The sequence below is a fragment of the Argiope bruennichi genome, chromosome 9 (assembly GCF_947563725.1).
Source record: "Argiope bruennichi chromosome 9, qqArgBrue1.1, whole genome shotgun sequence".
NCBI classification, from domain to species: domain Eukaryota; kingdom Metazoa; phylum Arthropoda; class Arachnida; order Araneae; family Araneidae; genus Argiope; species Argiope bruennichi.
Genome location: NC_079159.1, coordinates 118,983,430 through 119,010,322, shown reverse-complemented (window position 1 = coordinate 119,010,322; position 26,893 = coordinate 118,983,430). Strand labels below are relative to the sequence as shown.

General features: G+C 30.9%; 2 protein-coding genes across 4 annotated transcripts; one reads left to right on the top strand and one right to left on the bottom strand.

Annotated features, from left to right (window-relative positions):
* Nucleotides 1-13,793: 13,793 nt before the first annotated feature.
* LOC129985067 (glutamate receptor ionotropic, delta-1-like) lies at nt 13,794-15,002 on the top strand. Its single transcript, XM_056094988.1, has one exon. It carries the CDS (start codon nt 13,794-13,796, stop codon nt 15,000-15,002), a length of 1,209 nt encoding a protein of 402 aa, XP_055950963.1.
* Nucleotides 15,003-17,633: 2,631 nt separating this feature from the next.
* On the bottom strand, nt 17,634-24,959 carry LOC129983578 (synaptic vesicle glycoprotein 2C-like). 3 transcript variants are annotated; one of them, XR_008785421.1, is made up of 4 exons: nt 24,741-24,959; nt 23,274-23,568; nt 19,498-19,709; nt 17,634-18,874 (listed from the first exon to the last, which is right to left on the bottom strand). XR_008785421.1 is itself a non-coding variant. In XM_056093109.1 (4 exons), the coding sequence occupies exons 2-4, from the start codon at nt 23,363-23,365 to the stop codon at nt 18,694-18,696; spliced, it is 351 nt and encodes a 116-aa protein (XP_055949084.1). In that variant the 5' UTR covers nt 23,366-23,568; nt 24,741-24,959; the 3' UTR covers nt 17,634-18,693. The 3 variants fall into 3 exon arrangements, 1 of the variants encoding a protein (XP_055949084.1); XR_008785422.1 differs by having other exon boundaries at nt 23,455-23,568; nt 24,741-24,957; XM_056093109.1 differs by having other exon boundaries at nt 19,553-19,709; nt 23,353-23,568.
* Nucleotides 24,960-26,893: the final 1,934 nt, after the last annotated feature.

Below are 26,893 nucleotides of genomic sequence, written 5' to 3'. Positions count from 1 at the left end.
TACCTTCAAATTTTTTTATTGCAAAATTATCTGCCTTAAATTTTTTAAAGAATCAATAACAACTGAAAGAAAAATCGCAGGAAAATGAAATTCGGATTTTTGGAAAGGTAAAAATTTTAATTTTATAATGCTGTAAGAATTTTTATAAATTTAAATCACAGTTTCCTCCGAAGTTTTTGTGGAAGAAAGACAAAATAGTGACTAATTTCTCACAGCCTGAGGAGGCTACTATTGTCTTACATCTGGTTCATTTCCTCAGAAGGGTTTTGCCGTCGTTAAAGCAATTGATTTATACTCACTTTTAAGCTGAGCTGGTAACTTTTAACAAACATAATTTGTTCCCGAATTCCTTATTAGGCAAAACAATTTTTTCCATAGGAATCCATGTAAAATAGTACAATACGTCCCATTTCGGGGTGAAAAATAACCCCTCAAATTTATAATTATTTTTAAATGCATGCTTTTTTTTTTTACAAGAAAATGTCTAGATACATTTGTCTCTGGTTACATTTCAAAGTTTAGCGAAAACGAGAGACGACATTATTATTAAATGAATTCTAATGCGCATAGCTATTGCCTTATTACAGTAATGGTTCTCCATACACGATGGAATAATTTCCCATGTTTGCAGCATGTCCTATATATCACTGAAAGTAGATTGTTGTGGCTTTTATCTCCTCCTCTTCTGACAAATCTTCTCCGCAGCTTTCTACTGTGACACAAAATGTATAACTCTCCGGTAGTTCTGGCTATGTTCTTTCATCAGTTCATCGATTTCGTTGCTACCTCTAGCGCCATAATATTGGCCAGAGATAAAATCTCGTCGAGTAAGGCTCCACGGATAGTTGCTCAAACTCCTCGGAATTACGTTTGACAACGCTATCCAGCCAAAACTTCTATATAAATGTAAGGACTCTCTTCGAATAATCGCTCAACTGAGACTGATACAGACCAATCCGGCATGTGACGTCACGGTTCCCCTTGCCACATGTTCTGCGAAACATCGATCGTTAAGCGAGTCACTTTTCAAAATTTTGTTTTGCTCGTTTCGTGAATAACTCGTTATGCGAGGTATTCATTAAGTGATATTTGAGTGCGTTATTAAATAAATATATTGAAAAGAATGAAAGCTTGCGAACATGTTATGTGAAAGAAAAGATAAAACAGAAATTTTAAAAACAGTCTTAATTCAATATTAACATTAATTTTAATGCATTTAATTTTTTTTGAAAAAATTAATAATAGTTGAAAGGATAGGATGTAATCTATCATTTGGTTGTTTTTGTCTAATGCAGACAGATTTTTATGTTGATTAGTTAAATAATTTTTTTTCTCTATGTTTTACTGTAAATCATTTGATAACACTTATTATCACTATGCTGAATGTCAATAATTATTCAAAAAGGTAATATATGTCAAATATGGTAATTACTAAATATGCCAAATATGTGCATTTTAATTAATAAAATAATAGTGAAGAGAAAATGATTTTAAATATTGTTGTTTTTATCATTATACGTTTCCCACATCTTTGGAGCAATTTGTAAGTTTAAAAAGTAGGACTAGTCTATAAGTACGGAAAAAAAGATTTCTGGAGCTAAAATCAACAAAATAGTTGAACGCTTTTTCAATGCATATAATAAACTAATAGTTATGCTATTAAAAAAAGATTTATAATCAGGAATTGTAAATACATCTAAAAATATAAACATTTATCTAAACAATATTACAAGTACCCCCTATCTCCCCTAGAGATATACTTCTATAGGGGAGATAGAATATATAAATTGTAATAGAAAATCTTCAAGTGGAGGTGAGATAAGTCTATTTAAGTATGAAATTATAGAAAATGAATATCGTTCGGAACCGCGCTCGAATTTGATGTCATCTTCAAAGTAAGCGAATAAGATGTGGTTTAAAGAAAATCGATTTTCTTCCCCGATTAATCGATAATCATCACAACCTTACTTAAAAACGTTATTTCTTAATTAGAGACATTCTGTTAGCTAATGCCAGAAAGTTTCCATTAAGAAAGAAGACCTTCAAAAGTGCGGAGATGCATTCATAGTAGATTTCACGCATAGGATGCAACTTTTCCGACATAAGTAAGTAAAATATTTTATGCACTACCATTGTTTTAGTTTTTCAAAGTTTTTTCAAAAATGGTTATTTGTTTGACATTTAATATAACTAAGATTATTGATTATTTTAAATGAAATATTCAGTGGAATAGTGTTCCTTAACATCTTGATCTACGATTTTACTTATCTTCATCTAATTAGATGATACATTCTATTTGAGACATTTATTAATTATTTCTCCTATGATGATATAATGGCATATAAGTGAATTTGCACTTTAAATTACTTAATACTTTCTCTTCATTGCAGATCTACAATTCAGTTATTCGGTGCGTGTATCAGAATCGCCATTTTATGTAAAGGAGTTAAAGAAATAAATTTTAAAATATAAGAGTTAAAACTTCGACAATGACAATATTATAAATTCCGTTAATATAATGTTGATGTTAGTAAAAGGCTTATAACTCTTCAATGGAATCGATAACTTTTCGTATAACTTGTTTTCAATGAAAAGGAAATTGTAGAATCTCTGATATAAAACCAATTAGTTTCGTTGAAGGTCAGATGAAGCTGTCTATCTCATTAGGAATTCGTAGAATAATTCGGTAAGCCTTCACGATTTTTTGTATTCTCTGAGGGTGAGAATTCATCTAATCGAATTTAAGCCCGTATGATTATGATTTGATTCTGAAAAAGGAATTCATTCACGCCGCTTACTACACTTCTGTTCTAGAGAGATTCTTAACCATTAGCAGAATTGGAACTGCTTCAATAAAAACAGTAGTTGTGGTATAGTATTCTACGTACCATGTACGTATGATATATATGATATTCATACTAGATGCATAGAATATGGTGTACTACTAGGGATTGAAATACCGGTATACCGGGATACCGAATACCGGTATTTTGAGCCATTTGTGCAGTTTTGTAATACCGGTATTCACAAGTTTAAATATCGGTATTTACTAGAAATTTTTAAAATTGTCTCCACTATATATTCAGGAATTGCCAACATAGCAAAATAGTAAACGTTTTTGTTTTTATGTCTCCCTAACTAGCGAACTTAATTAACTAATTAATGGCTTAATTGCTTAAATATAAATTATCTAATTGTTGAAGAAGATATTGCTATTGAGGAGGAAATATTAACCTCTTATAATTTATAAAGTTCGAAAAATTGTTTAGATATTTAAACGTTCCCCTATAAAAGATGACATATTACTAAAATACATACTAACTCGCGTCTTCCCCGTGATCTGGGCGTCCCGGGTTCGAGTCCCGGTTTGGGCATGGTTGTTCTTCTGTTGTTCTATCTGTGAGATGTGTGAATGTGCCCTCCTGTAAAAAGGGGTTGTGCAAGCGAATGAATGATGCGTGAGTGGCAAAGTCGTACTCTTGGCCCTAGTTGGCGCTGCTATAAAAAAAAAATAAGAGACGTCCCCCTCAGGCTTAAATCGCTGTCTTCGTAACAGCGGGCTTGTCAGTGGCAAGTGCCATAAGAAACAAACAACAAACAAACAAACAACATACTAACTGAAAATAAAACAGAATATATGTTAATAATAGATTTTAAAACACGTTGGAACCGTTTACTTCTAACAGCACACATCACACTAGACCAGCACACATCACTATCTGAAGATTATATATTACATTGAAAAATCGCACAGAAGAAAGACATATCGAAATAGAAAATGTGTTATGGTATTTACATAATTATAATGATTTAAAAAATGAAAATAAAAAAGAAGAAAAGAAAATAACCAATTCAAATCTGATTAAGTTTATAGTAAATTTTCTTAAAATTTTTTGCCCTCAAACCTATTCACATTCAAAAGTATTCGGTTCAGTTATCTAAGATTATGATGACACTAATGCTGATAGTGAAAAGGAATTGTCTCTTGAACAAAAATTAGAATTAGCGATAAATAAGAAAATTTCAACGAACCAAAATACAATACAGAAATCAGCTATATCCAAAACCACCCGATAAGAAATCGATTTATTTGAAGATGAGGGATTTAGAGGTAAATACTTGGAAAAAGTATATCGTGCATTGCTAACAGTACCACTAACTATCATAGATGCCGAAAGAGCGTTTTCGACAGCTAGTAATTTTTGCACAAAAATACTTTCCAGGCTCAATGACAGTACAATTGATGCATTATGTTTTTTAAGATCACATTTCAAAAATTTGTATTAGTACCACAGACTGAATAGTGATATTAACAATTTTTTGTGATTTAAATAAATAAGTTGTTCCTTTACTTTTTTGGAATTCTTTATATACTGTTATAATTTATAAATTACAAATTATTTTTTGTGATATTTACCCTTTCTAATCAAACTGGCAAATAAAACACAACCCCCCCCCCCCTGTGTTTTCTTTCTTTTTCTAAAATTTCTAATACCGGTATTAAAACCGGTATCCCGGTATTAAGATTTAAAAAATAAAAGAATACCGGTATTGAAATTTTGGTCCGGTATTGCAATCCCTATGTACTACGCACAAAGAGGAGAATGAAAATAGTAATGGCGTAATATCCTGCTTATCATATGTCTATGATGGATATGATATTCGCACTATATGCTTAGAATTTGGTATTCTACTCACTAAGAATAGAATAGTAGCATTCTACACATTCCACATCACTGATGATTATATAGAAGGACTATAAACGTTTGCTTGTATGTTGTATTGCCTCCTACTGGAGGGGTTGTACCTTTGCCGGTACCGGCCCTCAGGACTCAACCTTATCTCTCATCAATGCTGTCGCAGCTCCGGTTATTCTGATTTTTTTATGTGCATCAGGGTGGATCGTAGTAGTTATGTATGGATATATCATTCTGCTCTCTTAATTATTTACAGTATTTATAAACATCAAACTTCTACCTATAATATAAATTGTGTGAGGGCTTAGATGTTATGCAATAATGAATCTTATAAACAAATAAAAAATAATCTAACTATATAATTAACATGTTGATTAAAATAAATGTGCTAAAATATGAAACTAAATTGACTATTTTATCAAGAGAAAGGCCTCAAAGCGCTTAAATCCTCAATTGTTACAAAAGTATTTAAACGCAAATTTAATGATTATCATCCCAAAGTGAAATTTTTAACATATTGGCTTAAGCGTTTTGATTTTAAAATGCACTACGTGTACACGTTTGCAGAATCACGACTCACTTTAGCTGTTGGTGTGCTTTTGCTATTCTCAAAAGTACAAACGAATTTTCCCTGAAAACTGATAACCGCTTCAAAAGAAAGACTGCTGTAAATAACGGGAAAAAATAACATAAATAGTGGAATAAGCTCACTTTAATTCAACTCAGCTCGTTTCACCTTTCTAAAGAGCTTTCTAATGATGCCTCACTTACTTACTCATTTGTTAAAGTTTTAAAATTTTGTTTACAGTTTTATTCATGATGACAATACTCTGCTTTAAAATTTTTAGAATTTAATTATTAGATAATTGATTCATATCAATAAATCAATAAATTTTGATTTCCTACGAGTGGCATCATCTTGTAACGAATTAAAAAAAAAGATTACAAATTTTTTTAATATTTATGATAAGGAGTTAAAAAATAAAGACTAAGAAAGCAGAAAATAATTTAAATAAGAATTGTGTCAACCTTTTAATCTATACATATTATAAAATAAAGTCTCCTCAAAGCGTCTGTATGTTTGAAAGAAAAAAATTCGAGAAATACTTAACTGATTTTGGAGATATTTGTACCATTTTATAGAGAATTTATTGGGGAAGGTTTTAGTATATTGAAGTCATATCAAAATAAAAAAGGAGTTTTATAATTGACATTTTAATTATTTTCCTACTACGATTCGAGCATGCGTAAAACAGCAGTATCTGTTTTACGCATGCACTTATCCTCGCATATGCGGAAATCTCAAACTGCGCATGTGCAAACAGCAAAAGCTGTGATATGCATATGCGATACATTTCTTTGTTTACGTCTGATTTTAAACAGAGATTCAAAACTTATTATACCCCCAAAAAAGGAAATCCAATCTTGGCCGATGCGCATTAAATGCCAAAACGCTTCGTTTGTTGCTCGATAAGGAAAATGTAGAGGAAACAAACTTTTGGTTAGCGAATGTCAGAGAAAGAATGTCCACACTTAGGGAAGGAGGGTCTTCTGTTGAGCGAAGTAACCATCTTTCTTTGAATCGCACTGCAATTGAATTACAGAAACAGAATGAATCTCATGAGGAGCTAAGTGATCGCCCAACCAGTATAGTTTACAAAGAAATATTATAAAGCAACCTAAATTTTATTTTCATATCAGATTATATTGAGTTAATAAAGTGTAGAACAGTGGGTGCAATGATTTATTTGTATATTTTTAAATTCTAAAACATCTTTTCTATTGTATATTTTTATTGTATATTATTCGCTGAACTGCTTTGTCTATGAATATATCATATTTTTGCCTTTTCAACAGTCTAAATATTTCTAATCATTTGCTATAAAAATTATATTGTAGTTATTTTTGATGATATTTAAATATATTTTTATGTTTGTTTGATGTTGCATGACATGCCCATATCGGGTGGAAGCTAGACTTAAGTTTAAAGTTAATTTTTCCTCTTGGATGTTATGCCACGGGCAACGCTGTACGGGTACTGCTAGTACAACGATAAAAATCAGCTTAAAATTTTTCTCTGTTTATTTCATAAACCATATTCTTCATGATATTCATTTGTTCATTGGAATCGAATAACTTTTTTTATATGCTTCTGCTTAGCTGAAAAAAGCACAAATGTCTGAAAAACTTTATGCATCCTCTTCTTTTTATAGAAAATGAAATTAAAAATTATATACCCTATTGATTACTTCAGAAGAGAAACTTCTAATTACGAAATATAATTTACACGGATTGCTCGTAATAATTAGATAGCTCTGGTGCAGTTTTTCTCCGTTTTATTCATTCTTTTTTCTTCCTTGTGGTCTACTGAAAAAAGATACGAAGTCCAGTTTCTAATATTTTCTGGCGAATTAAATGTTAGTATTAGCATAAAGCCGAAGAAGAAAAATTTTGCTCTATGTTTATCTTTGACAAATGCCCATTTTTAACAGATGAGGGCATTTTTAGCCACTGTCAGATCCCATGGCTTTCTGATTATGCTACCGAACAGGCCACTAGAGCTTTCAAAGGATTAATGATTGGCACTATTCAACATCAAAAAGAACTCAGAAGAATTGGCAAAATAAAAGAAAAATTATTTTTTAAAAATAATATTAATAAACAAAGAAATTATAAATTATGGATTCATGCAAGGATATTTTCTTAGAGCTCTGTAATTCGAATACAAATAAAACCATGAAAACAAACTAGGAAGAATACTGGTATTCAGATGATGACATCCAAACATTATTTATCAGAGCTTTTAATACATTTATAATGTTAATTCGAGAAAGCTTACTATGGAATCTATAATAAGACCAATTGCAACTAAAAATACCATTGTTTTCATTCTCGTAGGTTGAAAAATGTAATACAGTATTTTAAGTTTCATTACGTATTGTCTAATATCCAATACAGGATAGTAGATACAGTATCTGTTATTTTAAGTTTCATTTTCTCGAAATTAAAAACTGGTGTGTCAAAAATTCCTTTTCATGATGTTATATTAAAAGGTAAATATAAAGTATTCGTATTAAGAAAATGCAAAATTATTGCTCTAATCCATTCCTTTCAAATTATCTGATGGGGAATTTTTCACCCATAAAACAAGGAACTATTTAGGAATACAATGAGGGAGTGCATCGTAGGTTTGATATCTAGAGAACTACATCCATAACATTACCAAAACTTACTTTGCGGGAAAATGTCCATTTGGTTTCAAGAAATCACAAAACAAACTATCCTTTGTATATACGCGTAATGTTTTTACTTTCTCGCATACAACTATTGTAATCACCAAAAAGTCGAAATTTTGACGAACTCAGCATTTCAGACCTCCCGAGACAGAAAATTTGGGACTTAATTCCACATTTTAGGGATGATATGTATCTATCTGTGGATAACTCAAAAACGATTTGATCTAGATGAATGAAATTTGGTATATGGTCTTTACACCGAATTTGCAAACCTCTATCAAATTTTGGAACGAAATCCATTCAGAAGAAGTCTGGCTACCGAGTATTAGTTTATACGATAACTACACAATGAAAAAAGCCAGTTGGATAATATTTGCTACACATTAAAAATATAAATTAGGGATACTTATGGAATTTGAGACCAAACCCTTCTAGGACATGTGCGTCATTTCTTTCACAAGTCCAGAAACGAGATAACTCAAAAACGCGATAACTCAAAACGCGATTAAAGGTATGAAATTTTGGGGCTATAAATGTCAAATTTGGTTTTAATTGGTCAGATAAAAGGCGCTCAAATACACATTCGGTATTCTGGTCCTTCGGTATCCTGGTAAATTTACCGCATATCAGTGATTAATCGCCGAAGATCGCACGTTTATAGCCTCCTTTGTAACTATTATTCGTTGAAAGCAATTAATAATACAAAAGTACATTTATTAGAGAGTATATGCGAGAAAGTTTTTGTGCAACCACTTCTGCTGGTTGCTAGAGAGTTAAAAAAATGATTGACAGTGAATAATATATACGAAAATACTTCGTAAAAAGAAATGACCAGAATTGAATTAAACCTGTTATTTAGTATGATATACGCATATTTGTAGAGACAACGTCTGTTTTATCCAGAATTGAAAAGAATTCTTAATCCGCAGAATCTTTGTATATCTCATTAAAACAAATTCCTTTTTCTTTGATAGTAACGTAGTTCAAAAGAATTTTAAAATCGTGCAATGATTAGATAAAAGACAAGTCAGCTTATGCAAATGCATTTCACAGTTTCTTAAATAAACAGTTTAGTTAACTCTGAATATATTAAATGCCGGTAGTTAGTCAACACTTCAATGTCCATTGGTTTGTATCCGAATGGCTAAATAATTAGTTTCCATGGCTGCTAGCTTTTCTCCCTAGTTTATGTAATTTTTGCACTTTGCTTTAACAACTTATTTGTAATAGAATTTCTAAATAAATGTTCTCTTAATTTATTTGCTGTTTATTCAACAAATCTGATTTTGCGCGTTTTTGTCTTTACAATAAAAAAGATTCATAGTCTAGTTTAAATGAAAAGAGATTTGCATAAACGTTTTATTTAGCGGTATTTAAACATATTCTTACGATAACGATATACAAACTCGAAATTCTTGCTATTTTGCGTGAGTTGTTCGGAATGTTAAAACTTGAAACTTTTGGCCACATTTTAATAGGGAATCGTGTGACCAAACCGGGTGTGATTTCCGTCTCTTTCGATTTTTAAATGTAACAGAAAAAAAAAAAAACCTCAGAAAAATACGCCCCCAATAACCGAACCGACTGGAGAACTGATTTAATGGATGCCTTTATTGTTGTAAAACTGAAAACTTTCAAAACATTTTTATGGAACATTTCCTAAACAAGTGCGATTTCCAACGCTTTTATTTTTATATGAAACTCAAAATGCCGATTTTGAAAAGTATACGAGTCAGTGTGCGGTGGTTGAAAATGACTGCCTTAATGGATATTTGTTGTGTGGTAAAAGTTGAAATACAAGACGCGTATTTTTTCGGCTTATTTAAAGTAAAAGGAATCGAAACATTATAGCAAAAGTCAGTTTCTTCAAGATGAATAATAAATGAGGACAAAAAGTATCAAAAAGCATTATTTTTTGATGTTTTCTGTGTGGACACTAAGAACTGTCATTTCTAAATTTGCATTCTAGTTGAACCACGAAAACAAAATAAGGAGGTAACCAATTTCAAATGCATTTGCACCGTGGTCGGACTTTCATACACTTTAATAAATCTAAGTTTTGCTTTATTTATTAGATAATTAGTACTTTAAAGAGCTAAAAGTAATTGGTAGATGAAAACAAGAACGGTTTGAGTAAGTATTTCTTTATTATATTGATTCTTTTTCTTATTACTTTTGTCAACTGAAGATAATTTTCGTCAATCCAATGATTTTCGCTTAATCAATAACATTGAAAAATGATGAAAATATTAAAGCTATGATAATTGGCAAATAAAAATAATATGATATTTACAAAACTGCATTCAAGCGTTATTATAAGAACAAGCTCCTTCACATTTAGTAGCGGATTTCCTTCTAGATATCTGTCTAAGACCTTTAGGCTTATTCTCTTATGCCGTTTTACGTTTTTGCAATTTGTTTTTCAACTCCTTCAGTTCCCTGTCTTTTTCTCCAATCTTTCTCTTTTGAAACTTTCAGATATTCATGTAACAATATTTGATTCTTAGTGATACATAATGGCGATACAAATTCCTTGAAAGTGTCTAGTGTTTGAATATTTCCGAATTGTTTGTTGTTACTGTTAATTTGAACTCTTTCCTGGCAAAGGACTGGAACACCGGGGCATATTTATATATCCAAAAAATTTCTTTTCTTGAATAGCAAATGCAGATTTCGAAATATCGATTCTTAAGCCAAAAAATACAATCATTCTTGAACTAATTTAAAGCGAATTTTGTGTTCTTCCTTGCTGCTGAATAAAATAAGGTATATTGTTTGAAAAAGTAAAAACAAAATCCATTCCTCTGAGAACCTCATATAGAAATCATTAAAATATTGCAGGAACATTTTTTAAGTCAAAACTCACTACATTAAATCCATTCAAACTAAAATGTGAGATCATGGCTATCGTTCTTAATTTGCACATTTTAATCTTTAACTGATTAAGCTATTATAAAGTTTAACAGCTAATCTCCTAGGATATTTTTTTAATATTTATAACCTTTTAACTTAAAAATTTTCTCTTAGATTAATAGCTTTTTATTCAAACAGTATTTCAACTCCTCTTTTCTCCCTTTATTTGGGTGCAAATATAATGGTTTACTTTGGATAACTAACATTTTAACCGATAAAATTGTTGTTGTGTATTTTTCCATGTAAAAATATTATTTGACTGATCTAAGCATCATCAAGAAGAAGGCAAGACATTACAGATTTAAAGAAACCGGTGAAATCCTGTGAATTTTGAGATCAGTCCAATTTCATCCTTTATTGCAGAATTACTTAAGGTACACACTTGAAGCTTCGAAAATCGTTCAAAATATCGAATATTTTTTTTTATTGCTTAATAATGTTTTCTGATCCTTTAGCTTTCAAACGATACCAAGATGTCAATATTCGAAATATTTCTCGAGTTATAATTATATTTCTCGAGGTGCTTTCATTAAAAATTCTATTTGCGGTGTTTTTAAAACTCATTTTATGAAGAATGATACTTTTCCACTATGTTGCTTCATTCAAACAATCATAACTCAACAAGAAATTGACCAAATACAGTTATTTATATATCAAAATAATCTGTATGAAATAGCGGATGTTTTGTGTCTCAATCAAAGTTATATTTATAGAAATAAATTTTTAATAACTGCTTAAAAGTTAAAATGACAGAAAAAATCTCGCTTTTTCTATTCATCTTTGATGAAAAAATTGTTTTTAAAAAAAACTATACATTTTTATAACTTGTTTGAGGCAGGCAACATGAAGACTAATATTAGGCATCATTTCCAACTAGAATTGTGTGTCTGTACAAATTAGAATTTAAGATATCATGTTAAAAAAAATAGGCTAATTAGCTCATTAAATATTATTTAATTAATTAATAATTAGTGTAATATGGTTTTTTCTCACTTGAAATGAGTTTAAACATATATTAATAACCTACTGTAAAAAAACTGGATTTTTAAAGTTAAAATTTTTCAAAAAATCTTCAAGTGTGTACGTACACCTTAAGTAATTAGCGACATGTTTCTATAAGAAAGGACGTTAAGAGAGTCAGATTTAATTTTAGAGAAAGTCATTGATTGATGCAAAACTCCTGAATTGACTTAACTTCAAGCATAAACAGTTCAATGCAAAGGTATTGATTGTATTAAAAGACACCAGTGCCACAAAAATTAGCAACATCACATGAGGCGAAGGTGAATTTTAGAGATTGTTGTGGTTTTCAAAGGAACTGCCCGGTTTTAAATATACTATTATTAATCTACACAAACACAGCTACACTACAAAATTCACAAACACTTATTACAATAGACACACATAGAAAATTAAGTTGAAGAACAGTATGGTGGAGGGATTCCACAGTTTCCTGCCGAAAGCATTCGGCGTTAGCACAAGGGTTGCGCATGGGGAAAAAGTCGACCTCAGGATGCAGATCTGCCATTCAACTGCTTGTCTTCTGTAAAACGCCACAAGGGGGAGCTCTTTGCTCAAAGGGGAAAAGAGGTGCTACAGAGACAAATATACAACCGATGACAACATTCAAAAGAGTAGAAAAGGCGAGATAATTAGTTCCTGATGGAAGAGTAACAGAAAGCATGAGATAAGAAAATGTCCTGCCATTCCTGCAATAATTTCAATCATTTTTTTTCTGATGTTTGATATTATAAAGACGTGAAAGATTAGGCGATAAATGACAACGATGGCTATTATTTGCCTTTTATTGATGAAAGTGTAAACTTTTATTTGGTGCAAGAATATATTTCATTATGTCATGCTTATGTTATGTTTAAGCTGATCAAATGAAATAAAAATCGCATTGTTCAATGAACTTGAGTTAGAGATATACATTTTAAAAAGAATATAACAAATTACAAGTAAATGAAAATCTACTTTGGAGTTCCTGTAATTCGATGAAGTATCAAAAGAAGTAAACTGTTTTCTAATTTATTTATTTTGTAATTTTTAGAATAGAAAAAGTGCTTTGATGAAAAATATTTATTAACTAAACAATCGAAACCAAAATAAATTCATGTAATTATCATAATTGGTAACGCCAACAACAATACATGGGTTCATGTACAACAATCATTACGGAAAATAAAGTATCGCCTTGCAACATGAATGAATCATAAAACAATCCGGCGAATCAAACAAGGCTGATGCTTCATTATCAAACTATGAAACTGATTTGATTTTTATCGGATGAAAAATATTATAACTAATAAATAAAATCATTAAAAATTTATTAAAATTAGCGTAAAAACGGTACAAGATGGCAATTTAAGATTTTTTTTGTACCAAACGAAATTGGTATTATTAAAAAATATTTGAATTTTAAAACAGTGTAAAAATTATTTTTGTGGGATAATTTTTCAGGTAATTATCAAAAAAAAAACTAAGCTTTGCTTAATTTTTAATAAACTGAATTTATTTTTTGGAATTATTTATTTTATGAAAAGTCAACAGTGATTTTCTTGTTAATAGAAAATTAATGGTGGCCAACATAATTAATTAGCAGCTAAAATTACATTACAATGACAGTATTGTTTTTAGAATTTTGTATTTTTAAGAGATTATTATAATACAGTTATTATAGAGTCATATAAATATATTTCTAAGGGTTATTTTTTTTTTCTTTCCAGTGCCGAAAAAGCATACTGATAGGTGAAGAAAATGTTACAGCAAAAAAGCAGATTCGAAAATTCTTAACTAATAGCTGTGAACCAATACACATCCATTCATTTGACTTTATCACTTTTTCATCTATTTCAAAAGTTTATCAGGAGATAAAGTTTCTCCAGTTTGAAGCATAAACATAATTACTTTCACGAAGACACTAATCACAGATCCGAACCCGAACATGAAATTTCCAAAGTATCTGAAAGTTGCTACCACCACAGCTGGATCTTCAAAAGTGATAGAAACAGAAAATGGCTATATAGCTACAGGAATCGACATCAAGCTGCTCCAACTTTTGACTGAAAAACTTAATTTCGAATATACTATTTTTCTGCCAAAGGATGACGGCAGGTATGGAATACTTTACGAAAATGGATCTTGGACTGGTGTCACGGGGATGCTGCAAAGAGGTGAAGTGGACATATCAACACTTTACTCGCCGATAATAGAGGAGCGAATGCCTGTGTTAGATTTTAGCCTTCCTTACTATACACTTGAAAAAACATTTGCCACAGACCTTCCTCACTCTCAGCCTAATTATACAGTCCTGTTAAGGCCATTCCAACCAGATGTTTGGATAGCACTTGCGACATTTCTAATTCTCCCAATAATTTTAGATAAAGGGGTTTTCCAAAGACAGCAACTTTCAAAGCCCTTTACCAACCTGTTTAAAAGAGCACCACCAGAAATGAGAAATTCTGTAAAGCGTAGAATTTTGTATGGATCTTGGCTGATGTTCCAGACCATCGCGCGATTCGTTTATACATCGGTAGTTTTGTCTTTCCTGACTGTTCGTCCAATGCCGAAAGGAATTAAGACGATCCCAGAACTTGCCGAGGCTGTCCGAAAAGGAACTTTCAGATTCTATGTTCCTGCGGGAAGCCTCAATGCCGAATTCTTGGCACAGAGCGACTCCGAAGACTTCCGAACAATTGGATTGGCGATACAGAAAAATAATTGGATGGAAGTTCTCGAGTACAGAAACGAGAAAATTGGAGAAGGAAAAGCCATTGAAGAAGCTCGCGCCATTTTTCACATAAAATATGGGAAACCACCCTTTTCTACTGTTTCTGTTGCCGACGATTCGTTTGGAATTTGGAGCGCAGGGGTAGTGATAAGAAAAGGATTTTGTTGTTTGGAGAATATTAACACGGCAATATTGAGAATCAATAATGGCGGACTCTACCAGAAAATATTAGATGACGAAGCTTTTCAGCAGCAGTATAAGCTTTTTTCGAGAAAATTACCTGATTCAGGTGTTAGAAAATTAGGGCTAGAAGAATTGTCAGGGAGTTTCTTCTTGCTCATGTTAGGCTACATTATATCATTTTTGATATTAATAATAGAGCGAATTTATAACCGATGCACCAGAGAGGAAATGCAACCGTAATGGAAATGAAATTATGTTGTAATGCAATATAAAATTTGTTTTTAAGGAAGTCGATTTATTTTATTTTATTTATTTGCATTTTCTTATTTTCCTGAAGAAATTAAAATATCGTTCTTGTATTTATATTAACTTTTCTATCAAGTAATATTATATGCTGCAATTATGTTATACAATTTTATTTTCTTAAATAAAATCTTTATGATTATAGTCAGTTTAGTTTTATATTTATTCTCCAGCATATGTAGTCTCCCATGCATGAAATTAACTCAAAGCAAACTTTTGTTTAATGAGTATTATTTTTCTGGTATGAAATAATTAAAACCAACTTCAACAGTGTTTTGATTAGACCTATTGAACATTTCTACAAATTTATTTTCTTGTAAAGTAATATGAAAACGTTTACATGCTATTGAAATGTGCTTTTCTAAGTATTGACTATCCTCTATTTGCTTTAATTTATTAGACAGTTTTATGCGGCATGTATTAAATGCTTGGGGTTTATCATCAAATGCATGCATATAAAATTTTAATGGGTTTCGTCTGAATAGATAGAGGCCCTTTTAGTTATAGAGACCAAAACTTGTAAGAAAATCGTCGAGGTGAAATATAAGGTTATCCATCCAGATATGTGGTATTGAGGAATATGTTACATTCTTCATAGTATGTTCTACTGATTGAACGGTCTGTCTGGCCGAACATCACCACACAGTCATCTATCTCTACATCCTTTTCTTTTATCATGAATAGAAATTTGTTACTTAATCTTAGAAGCAAGACAAGAAAGTGGTACTAGTATTTCATGTTAGAATTTGTTGCATAAGAATTGGAATACGACTAAATCAAATTCAAAATCTTATTTGACTTGTTTGTTATTAATTCAGCATAAAATTTTTATTGGTATCAATATAAAAAAAGATGAATACTATTTGTTTCATATATAATTCTACATTTTTTAAAAATTTATCTTATTAAAAATTTGCACTAATATATTATTCAAAACAAGAACCAAATAGAAATTCAATTTTTAAAAGTTCAATAGTATTTAAATCAATTAAAAATTAATGAAGATTTTAGCTTCTTTCTTTGATATCTTCTAAAATTAGTGTCTCACAAAAATATTTTATGAGAATGTATTTTTTTAATTTATTATTTAAAATTTATTATTTATTTACTTATTTAAAAATGCTTCATTTAACAAATGTTTCGCAATACGAGTACTATTTAGAAACGAATTGTTCTTGTTAAGAGAGGTTCCAGATTATATAATAATAATAACTACAAAGTAGCTACCTCAGCCGTGCTGTGGCATATGTTAGTCTGAATAACCGAGTTGCTCCGAAATGAATGCAAAATGATGAAAGTGAAAGTAAATGAATGATAAATGCAAAATTACTTCACATTACGGCACGACTTATGCATCCATTCTTCCCACTCAGCAACAGAATGGAAGTAACTAAGGGCAAAAATCAGATGTAAACAAACCGTCGTACGAATTACAGACTTCTTCATTGAATGTTTTTACAATTGCGTTGAATCTAACTCCTTATTTACTGAAGAAATGGCACTACAAAATATTATTAGAAATGTTCTGGAAAGGATTTGCTGTTCACTAAAGATTCCATTCAGTCTGAGGAAAGAAGATATAAAAGAAATCAAGAAACAGGCTTCAGGTAGAAAGTTTAATTGAGTATGAAAATAGGCTTAATCGTCGTCAAATGCGTAATCTTCTATAACTTGCACTTGGAGATTGATGTTCATATTTTCGTGTCAAAAGGGGTCTATATTTAAAGGATGTTTGTATTATCTTAAGACTAAAAAAATTAACTATTTAATAATATCAATTTCATGTCCGTACAATTTCCCCTTAATTTTAATATTTTTTAATTAAATTTAATATACAATCTATTTTGATATAATATGGAGGTATTCAAATTCAACCATCAAAACATTCAGTCGCGTGATTGCCAATTATTAACATCGTAATAGAATTTTCACAACCGATTTTATTTCGTATACATCATTTTTTAATTTGCAGCAAAATAATTCAACTGAATTCAAGTTTTTCAATTTTATCAAACAAAAATAATTTAAAAATATATTCCATATTAAATTAAAAAATCAGTAATCTAGGCAATCTAATTAGTAAGTTGGGAAACGATTTATTATGAAGAAATATTTAATATTTTCGAATTTGCTGTATAAAACTTTAAACAAAATTTAAACTAGGCAATGAAGAAGGGACTATTTTATATTCGCTTTTTGTCTATTGGTGTATGTTTCTCTTTATTGCGGGTGAAGAGATGAGGATTTGGTTTGAATTATCCTTGAGTGGATTAAAATAATAACTCGACACTTCTGGATTAAATCTTCAAATTTTCCCATTTTTAATTCATGATGAATAATATTACTTTTCCTATGCCAAGGTGCATCGTTCATGATTTGGAGAAATTTATTGTCAGAACATTATCATGTGGAATTTGAATTTATTCTCTCTGTTCGTTTCAACTGTAAGCTCTCTTACTGTATTGTTTTGTAATAGTTATATTTAATTGATGAAACCTGTTATGAATCCAAATATCCCAATCATTTTCTAATAGTTGAAATCGTGGTAAGAAATGAGACATTCAGAAATGAAGTTTTCAAGTGCATAACATTTAATACACACTTTGATACATCGTACATTTTCCAATCTCACAAGCGACATAAAATGTTATTTTCTCTATTATATAGATAGGTTATAGACAATATTACAAATAGAATCTTTTTTCAAAACTGGAACGTCAGATTCAACGAAAATATTTACTGCTCTTTATTTCCCATATTTATAAATCTGTGTGCGCTTCACTTTCGATAGTTTCATATGGAAGGACTGCTACGCTGTCACGTTTATGTAACAAAGGATTTCGGAAAGCTCTCTCGTTTCCATCTGCAGGCTTTCGTAGTCTGAAGACACGTGACAGACCGTTCATTGTTTCCAATTCCTTCATTTGCGCACTATCCCTCATTTTTCTCTACTTTGATCAATACGATAATATTAAAGATTTATTAATGGAATTCTAATTTAAATTCCATATATAAACCTTTCAAGATTTTTTTTTATTTTTTTTAAGTCTCTGGGGCACCAAACATCAGCTCATACATCAGAAATTTTCACCTTCATTTCTGATTATTTCTACACAAGAATGATTTCTTTACATTATCTGAGACTACGGGAGAAGGATTTGAATCTTCGTTTGAAGCCGCTAGAGATTCGCTCTTCTTTTTTTACATCTCCATTGGATACTTCCACAGTTATTATCTGACAAATAAACCTTTCTTGACCATTTTCCTTTTTTTCAAACTCAAAACCAGAAGCTATTTTGTTTGGAGGATATGTCATACAGCTTCATTGCATGATCCGGAAAAAGCAACGAGACATCTTATTTACTACGACTGGCACCTGCAGATGAATTTTAGCTAAAGCAAGGGTGAATCTCTCTGTATTTCGGATTTTTCACATAGATTTGCAACACAACGATTCTTTGAAGACAAACTAAGTCCTTTGTGATCCAAAGATCCCTTTTTGTCTCGCGTACACCGATGTCCTTTAGCCAAAACTGGCTCACACAAATATACAAAAGCGGTGCTTCCACTCAACACATCTTGCGCATGTTGTATGGTCTCACGTATGTTGCGTATGTTGTCACGACTCTCACATGAGGTTGTCCTTTGTTTCCTTAAGTTTGAGGGCGGCCAGAGCTCCCACCATGAGGACGGTGGCTGTGGTCAGGACGGGAAGGGCTTTGGAAACACTGATGTAGTGGGCGAAGGTCAGGTTGCCGAGGATGGCTGCTAGACGACTTACGGCGCTCAGAAAACCGTAACCAGTACTCCTGGAGGATAGAAGGGAAAAAAAAAGGCGAGATTAGTATTTTTTAGAGCAGGGCATTTTTAGAGCATTTATATTTATTCAAAGAAGTTAAGCGTCATAATGAATTTAAATCTGAGGTAACTTTTTACACAGTTGATTGCTGCATTTAATAACGTCACTGCTTGATTAATTTCTTTTGCTATGTTTTTCATTCTTGTTTTTCAGGAATGTTTGCCAATTAATGGCAAAGAAAATCTTTACTCTTGATTATTTTTAACTTGACATACGAAAATCCGCAGTAATGATTGGAAAACAAACTTTAATAGAAGTTAGATGACAGTCTACTAGCAAGAAAACAGTGATGCCTTTGTACAAGTGCTGGAATTTGGGGTGGGGGGGACATTGCCCATATATCTGTCAGACGTTAAAAGATGGCAATGTGTATGAAAAAATTAGAATGAAGTTTCTCAGTGATGGAAGATTTCTTGACTTAATATGAACAAGTCTTAAAAACATTAAAAAGTTTGAAGATTTATGTTCTCGCTATATTTATATATCTATATAACTCTTCAATTGCTAGGTTAATTGTAGTCTCCCTTATCAGTAAAAAGTCGCGTGGGTATAACTATAAATTGTCTTACTCACATTAATAATTCTAGCACTCTGTTAGTAATATATAATCCTATCCCATAAGTGTTACCCGAGTGTTGCCGGATAGGACTCTGTAGTGATGACGTCAACGGCGTTCCAACCGGAAATGGAGATGAAGTGGAAGAGCGCCTCGAAAGCAATCACAGTCGTCCGGGTGTCCAAGAACCATATAAAGGCGCTCGCGCTTGTCAGAAATAGAGACGTCACTGCACGAAGAAAAAGAAGACAAACTTTAGTGTTTGAAAAGATTAGATTCTTCCTGAATTCTAGCTAAATGTCACGAGACGTAGACAAAAAAAAAAAAAAAAATTCCTTAACGGAAGACTGCTTTAGTGAAAAGATTCTTTCATGTCAAATCCTCATTTTGTTTTTATGATAATTAAAAGACAAACAGGTTGTGATTAGTGAAATCTTGATGCCAAATAATATTTAACAATGAAAAATAGTTCGCTAATAAAACTTAAACATATCATTTTATAAGAATCAGAAAAAAGATCATTTGCAAAATTGTCACATATGTATGTATAATGATGTATCTTAACCTAATTTACATTTTAGTTAATTTCCTAATTTGTATCTTAAATTAGCCCATATTACTTTATTTTAAAATATTCTGTTATTTCCCGATTCAAATCCTTTTTTTGTTTAATTATTTCTAACACGAGCTCTAAAAAATGGCCGAGTCTGTAAATCTCGGGCTACAAGCGAAGGGATGAAAGTACCTAACGTCCATGGCATAACTTCCAGAGATACTCAAGATTCCCTTTCCTCATTCGACACGTGTCAAAGAAATTAAATTTTAGAGAATCTCTTAGTAAAAGCATTGAGGGAAAATTCGCACTCTTACGTTCTTATGTTCTGGGTTGAATAGATGTGTTCCGCCTGTATCCCTATTTATTAATCGTGCTCTTTTGTGGATTAAAAAATTAATTTCATTTTATTAAATTACATTAATTTTATTTTATTTCCAATTTGCACACACACATTCCCCACGCCACAGCCACCATGACGACTCCCCAACTCGCACACACATTTACCATGCAGCTTATCCCGATACGATTCTCCAGTTCTCATATTACCCAAGCCGTCTCTACCACCACCATAACGAATCCTTAGCTCAGACATTTCCCACTCCACAATAACTCACTCCTAGTTGCATGCAATATAAAATTCCGGAGTAAGTGATTTTCACAGCCACATTTTTAATTCCAGATCCTTACCACACTTAAATCCATCCACCCATACCAGACTTACCCCACCACTTTTGAGTGCGTCCAAGTAATCCATAGTTCTTTCGCTCCACGTTATATATAGTATGTGGAGTCTGTACTTTCACAGCGTGTTATCTCACGGATATCGTTTCATAAACAAATATCAAGTAAGTATTTTGATTTAATTCCATACATCGCATCCATGCGCAAGACCGCATGACAGCTTTCTTAATGCATAATGCAGTGTAATTTCCCCATTAACTATGCATTTCTCAATAGAATAAAATGAACCTTACTACCCAAATTCGAAACGATGAGCATTTTATGTCCACATTTACAATTGAAAATGTTCAAAAACCCAGAGCGCCGATAATTATAGTTTCGATGACCGGTACGTCGAGTTAAAGGAGGTTAATAGTAATTCAGGACGTACGATTTGCTCAAAAGCCATAGTTATGCAATTTCCATATAAAGACTTGCATTCTGGGTAACTTCAATGTATCAATTTAAGAAGTTTTCCCATAGTTGCGCAAGTAGCGACAGCTGTAAACTCCCCGTCATGATAGTTAGGTTGATTTAAATAAAAATGCATTATGAATATAAGTAGGATTAAGTATAATTTGTATCAATTATATGTACGAGTGATTTTATTCAACGTAATAAATTTGAAAGCTATATTTGAATTCACGAGTCTGGCTTAACACATACCGTATCCTTCATTTCTTTGATTTGGTGTTAAATTGCGACAAAAAAAATTGATGCAAGCTCAAATATACTTTTCTAAATTTCAAAAATAAATTTGTTATAATGCAATACACTTCGACTGAAGTGTTATGTAATAGCATATCAGAATTCCTGATTTACGTTCGTAATGAAAGCGGCACTCAAAAAATATAGAATGTTAATATAAATCAATTAATGAAAATACGGATGATATCAAACCCCTTCACGCAAAAGGAGTCTAACACGCGCATCGAATTAGTAATATTTTAATTTTAACTCCGCAATTAAGTGAATCGATTAAGTATTTTTTAAATTAAAATATCAGATACTAGAATATCTCAAATACCACTCATAATAGGAATTAAAATAGTAAAAAGGTGTTATCCAATTAGAAAGTTATATTTATTGATCAAAGAATTGACATAAATAGGAAGTTGAAAGCTGAACACAAACTACTAGTAAAAAGGAATGAGTTTTTATGCTACTAAAAATCCTAAAACCATAACGAATTATTTCGAACAGCAAAAGTAATTTCCTAAATTTTCCGAGCGGTGATAAGATGCACAAGGAATTGCACAGGTGAATTAGCGGGATTAATTCAAATGCATACTATACAAGTATACTATAAATCTACATAGAATATATAAGCATTAGGCAACTTCATTTAACATCCTATGAAAGGTAAAGGTCAAAATTTTGATATTTTCCTTTATTCAACTATCTGGTCGCCATTGACAAACACCTTTCTCTATTTAATATTGATTTTTCCGACCATTAAACTATTCATATGGAATACATTAAGATTACACATTTATGGCATGAAAATTATGAATTAAATGGAATCCATGTATTGCAAATTACTGCTCAGACAAATTAAAATGCCTATTTTCTGTTAAAAGGTATAATAGTTAAATTAAGATTAATAGTTACTTTATAAAATAGTTTGTATTGTACGAAATAAAGAATTTCATGTTTTAACAAAGCAAGATATACCGATTAACTATTTAATAACGGTTAAAATTTCATGTTGGATTAAGCTTTGAAGTTATTTCTATCGTGATATTTTTCATTGACTGATTGGAGTTCTTGGTGGCAAGGCAAGCTTACTGAGCATTTCTAACAGCATTCTGTAACTTGCTTAATTAATATGATAATTATATGCAGCTACAAATGCGTTCAATAAAGTAGTTTGAAATTATAGAAATTCTTAGAATACAATAATTTATATCGCATTTTAATAAAATAACTGAATAAACTGATGATAAACTTAAACAGGTTGCGAATTCAATATAGTTTTCATTAAGTAACCTGAAATTTGCTAGATCGGCTCATAAATGAAATTTTGAATAGCGACGTGCACTGAAGGTTTCTATTTCATTTGTAGAAACTAAGCGCGGGGAAAGCTAAACTCTAAACACAAAAAATTTAAATAAATTGAAGCATTCGGGATGCGTCAAGAGTGGCGCGAGATGAAATTATACGCGAAATTAAATGAAATAATTTGAACAAAGTAAAACAATATTTAATGGAACTTTTCACTCAACTATCAAATACTTTAGAATTCATCGTTAAGAATAAAATTAAATTTTATTTTTTAAATAAGATTCCTTTTGGAAAATTATCTTTATTCATATTGAGAGATAATTTCAAATAGGGAAATAATTCTCTTTTTTAGTTTTAGAGAATTTCTCTTACTGCAAATTTTACGATTCTTACCCCTATCCGAGAGTGAATGTATGAATTATATGGCATTTTGAACTAAACGAAAGATTTGAACGCATTAAAACTGGAACTCGAGTATTTTGAATGAACAGGGAAGAAATATTCATAGTTTACGAATATCTGCAGAAGAAGTCTCCCAGCAGCTAAGGAACCAAAATTATCCAGCGAAATCCAGTGCTACAGAAGAGAATACCTAAAAGTTTCATCCGTTATCCTTAAACAACCTAACATGGTGTGATTGTGTTTTGTCGAGTCATCGAGGGAACTAGCATTGGGTTTTAACCAAGCAACGTACGTCACTTGCTACGACTTTCTGCCAACATGCGCACATTCCATCAAACAAGGCAGGTTGTTCATAAAGGTGCAAATGCCACTTTATATTCCAGATGATCTTCTGCGAAATTGCGATCTGAAAAAAAAATGGATTATTAATTTTAAGTAATAGTATCCGGGTATGTAGAATATTACAAAATTAAGAAATTGTTTCATAAAATACGAAACTGTATGCACAGAATAGAGAAGTATCCTCTATTCTTCTCTTTTCGAAGTCTTCATAAATATAAAATTTTATTCTCAGACGTTGAAGGAAAGTGCAAAGACACTGGAACCGAAAGGCGAATATAATTCAAGTAAAAATTTAAGAACATAGTGCTGCAAATTTTGATACATTATAGACTATTTTCAACACTATAAAGCTATTCTTTAGCACTAAAATGAATTGCATTGACAGTAGAAATTAACTCGTGAATCAAATATAAATGAATGAAATAAGAACAACGAACGTATAGTCAAACGGCTAGCTGCAATGACAGATTACTATAATATGTAGATTTTTGATAGAAATGCCATTCTAAACCAAAGAAAATAAATGAAAGTTTTAAAAAATGAAGCAGACTATCTCGTAGATGTGGGAATATGCAACAGTTTCAATAACAGCTTTATTAAAAATGCACTCGAATACGCGTTTTATGTATTCTCCAAACCGTTGGAGTAACATCATTATGCAAACAAAACATTCATAAATTTTGGACTTATTCCAAGTATAACATTTTATGTTTAATAACTATTAAATGACTATACTATTTCTCTTTGATGCGGACATGCTTATAAAATCTCATGAACTATTCTTCAATTCTGGTAAGATTCCGCTGTCGATAAAATTTTATGCATCGTAACTGAAAAAACTAGATTTATTTTGCCTTCATGCAATACATAGAAACAGATTTAAAATATAAATAATTTCCAGCGATTTTCAATGATATAATATTTGTACAAAGTTGGATTTCTCGTTCATTTAAACTAACAAATTTCCATGATAAATAAAAAAAGACGATTACTGAAATCAAAATTAATGCACTCACTCGCGCAATAATCTTGTTCAAACGGTAATTTAGATTATAAAAGGTATCGATTTTCGAAAAAAATTCCGGTTCAAAATATTATAAGCCTTTCCGAAATAAACTTATTGAAAAGATATATTTCAGTGAAAAAAGCCTACTTATTTTAGATAGATAAAAAACGAATTAAGTATTCATAGTCGACTTTCGGATTTATGCGAAGAAAAAAAAAAGTGCAGCTTACCCATTATTAACCAGAATATCAATAGAAAGCAGTTCTGGAGGCAATATTGTATCTAATACCAACAGATAACTAAACTGTAATTCAGCTTCATTAAAGAAACTTCTAAGCGGTTAAAAAAAAAAAAGTCTAATTCAGTTATACTTAAAAACAGGCGTCTTAAAATTTCCTTAATAGAAACCTACCATGTCTTATGAAGAACTATGGATGCATAATGGAAAATGAATAACTTTTTGAGCCTTTATAAAGTTGTAAATAAATTAGTATTAGCAAGTCCTCTTCTTCCAAAGATCCATACGAAGTGGTCGTTCAACAAGCATTGAGATATAAATAGTACAAAAGTAGTTTCGAAGTTTGAATCCGTAAAAGACATGCATAAAATTTATAAATGATGTTGAATAAACAACAAATATTTCATAAATGAAACAATAAATCTGCCAGCATTCCTAAAAAAATTGGACAAGGTTATAAAAAACGTGGCTTCCATTCATTCTGCAAACATAGTGATGTCTTCAAATACTATTTGTGAGATTTTTATTTCAGGAACAAACAGTAGGTAATGGCCCAGCAGCCTAGATATTAATAAAGGAATGGGAATATAAATATTCTTAACTAAACAAGAATAATTGCGATAAATTAAAAATGAAATCTGCCAGTTTTCGTAAAAAGTGAAGAAAGGTAACCTAGCATTCATTCAACAAGCATACTAATTAGTTTAAACTCTATCAAAATGATTTTTATTTTACGACCATTCAAAAGTAATGGTTCAGCAGCATACATATGAACATATATAAACCGAAAGATTTATTGAGTTTTATGATGATTAAATTACTTTCTCTTTTTATGTCCCGTTTGTTGTATATGAAAAAGAGACGCCATTAAAAGTAAATTTCGAACCACATAATTGGCTTTTTTGAACGACATCGTGTTCGAATATTTCTGTAAAGATTAGCCACGATTCGCATCCAAATATTTAATTCTTTTTCCCTTCACTATCATTTATGATTTCGGAGCATTATTTTGGTTATTCAGATAAAATCCCGGTAGATAGTATCTAAACTGATCATCATGTCTGCTAAATTGATGATTGACCACCTTTATTTCACGTTTTCCAACAGTGGAAAAATTATTTTTATATTTATCGCATTAATTGCGGTTTATTTAACATCATTTATATATCTTATACATGCTTCTTTAGGATTCGAATTTGAATAAGTAGTTTTTTAACGCCTTAAAATCCTTGTGCTTGCTGATCAACCACCTTGTACAAATATTTGGAAGAAGAGGACGATTTATATCAACGCCCATCTTCTTGTTACCTTATAAAAGCTCTAAAGATTGGTAATTTTTTTTTTTTTTATGATTATAGTATGAGCTTAAATAACCTCGGTACAGCTGAAATCGATAGATATTAAAATTTAGTAGTTTCTTTTTGTGATTGAGTAATGACGTAGAGAGGATAAACGTTGATATATAGTTATGTTATAATTTTAATTAATATTGGGTAAGTTCATTTGCATTTTTTAAAAGTCTCTCATTCATTTACGATTCGATTCTTTCGCTTAATATTTATTGTAAGTTAGAAAATTTTTTGCATGAAATATCTATTAACAATAAATTCTTCTTCCTAAAGCTTTTAATGTTATCTTAAACAAGGTTTTCTTAGACAACCAAATGCATTTCCTCATTTATGTTATTGATGACGACTCCTTCTTTATGAATTGCATGTCGTTTGTTAAGTGAAAAGGTTGATTTTAAATGTGGAAATTATTTCTAAAACACAAGAATATAAAACTTAATATATGCTGAGAAATTTTATTTTTGTGTCAAATTCATTTCAAAAAATGAGCAGAATTATAATATTGAAGTAAAACTTGTTTGGCCTTTCAGTTCTACTATGCAAGACGTGTTCTGAGAAAAGTTTCAAAATTGTTTAACCTTTAGCGATAATTTTATGTATATTTCTACATCGCAAGAGTTACACATTTAGAATTCTCATTCTACATAAAGTGATATGCTGAAGAAATGTATACAAATTTTGTGTTAACTTTTAGACAGTGCAACATCTCTACTGTTAAAGAGTGCAAGAAATATATTCATGCTATTCTTGATTAGAACTGTTAATGAAATTTTAATTTCTATTCTTTAACCGACTG

Bases quoted from the DNA above. Each gene is read 5' to 3' on its own strand.
- LOC129985067 (XM_056094988.1), top strand. From the start codon at position 13,794: ATGAAATTTCCAAAGTATCTGAAAGTTGCTACCACCACAGCTGGATCT.
- LOC129983578 (XM_056093109.1), bottom strand. The intron at 18,875-19,552 runs GTAACACTTATG...TCTATCCTCCAG, and splicing joins TCCTATCCGGCAACACTCGG to GAGTACTGGTTACGGTTTTC.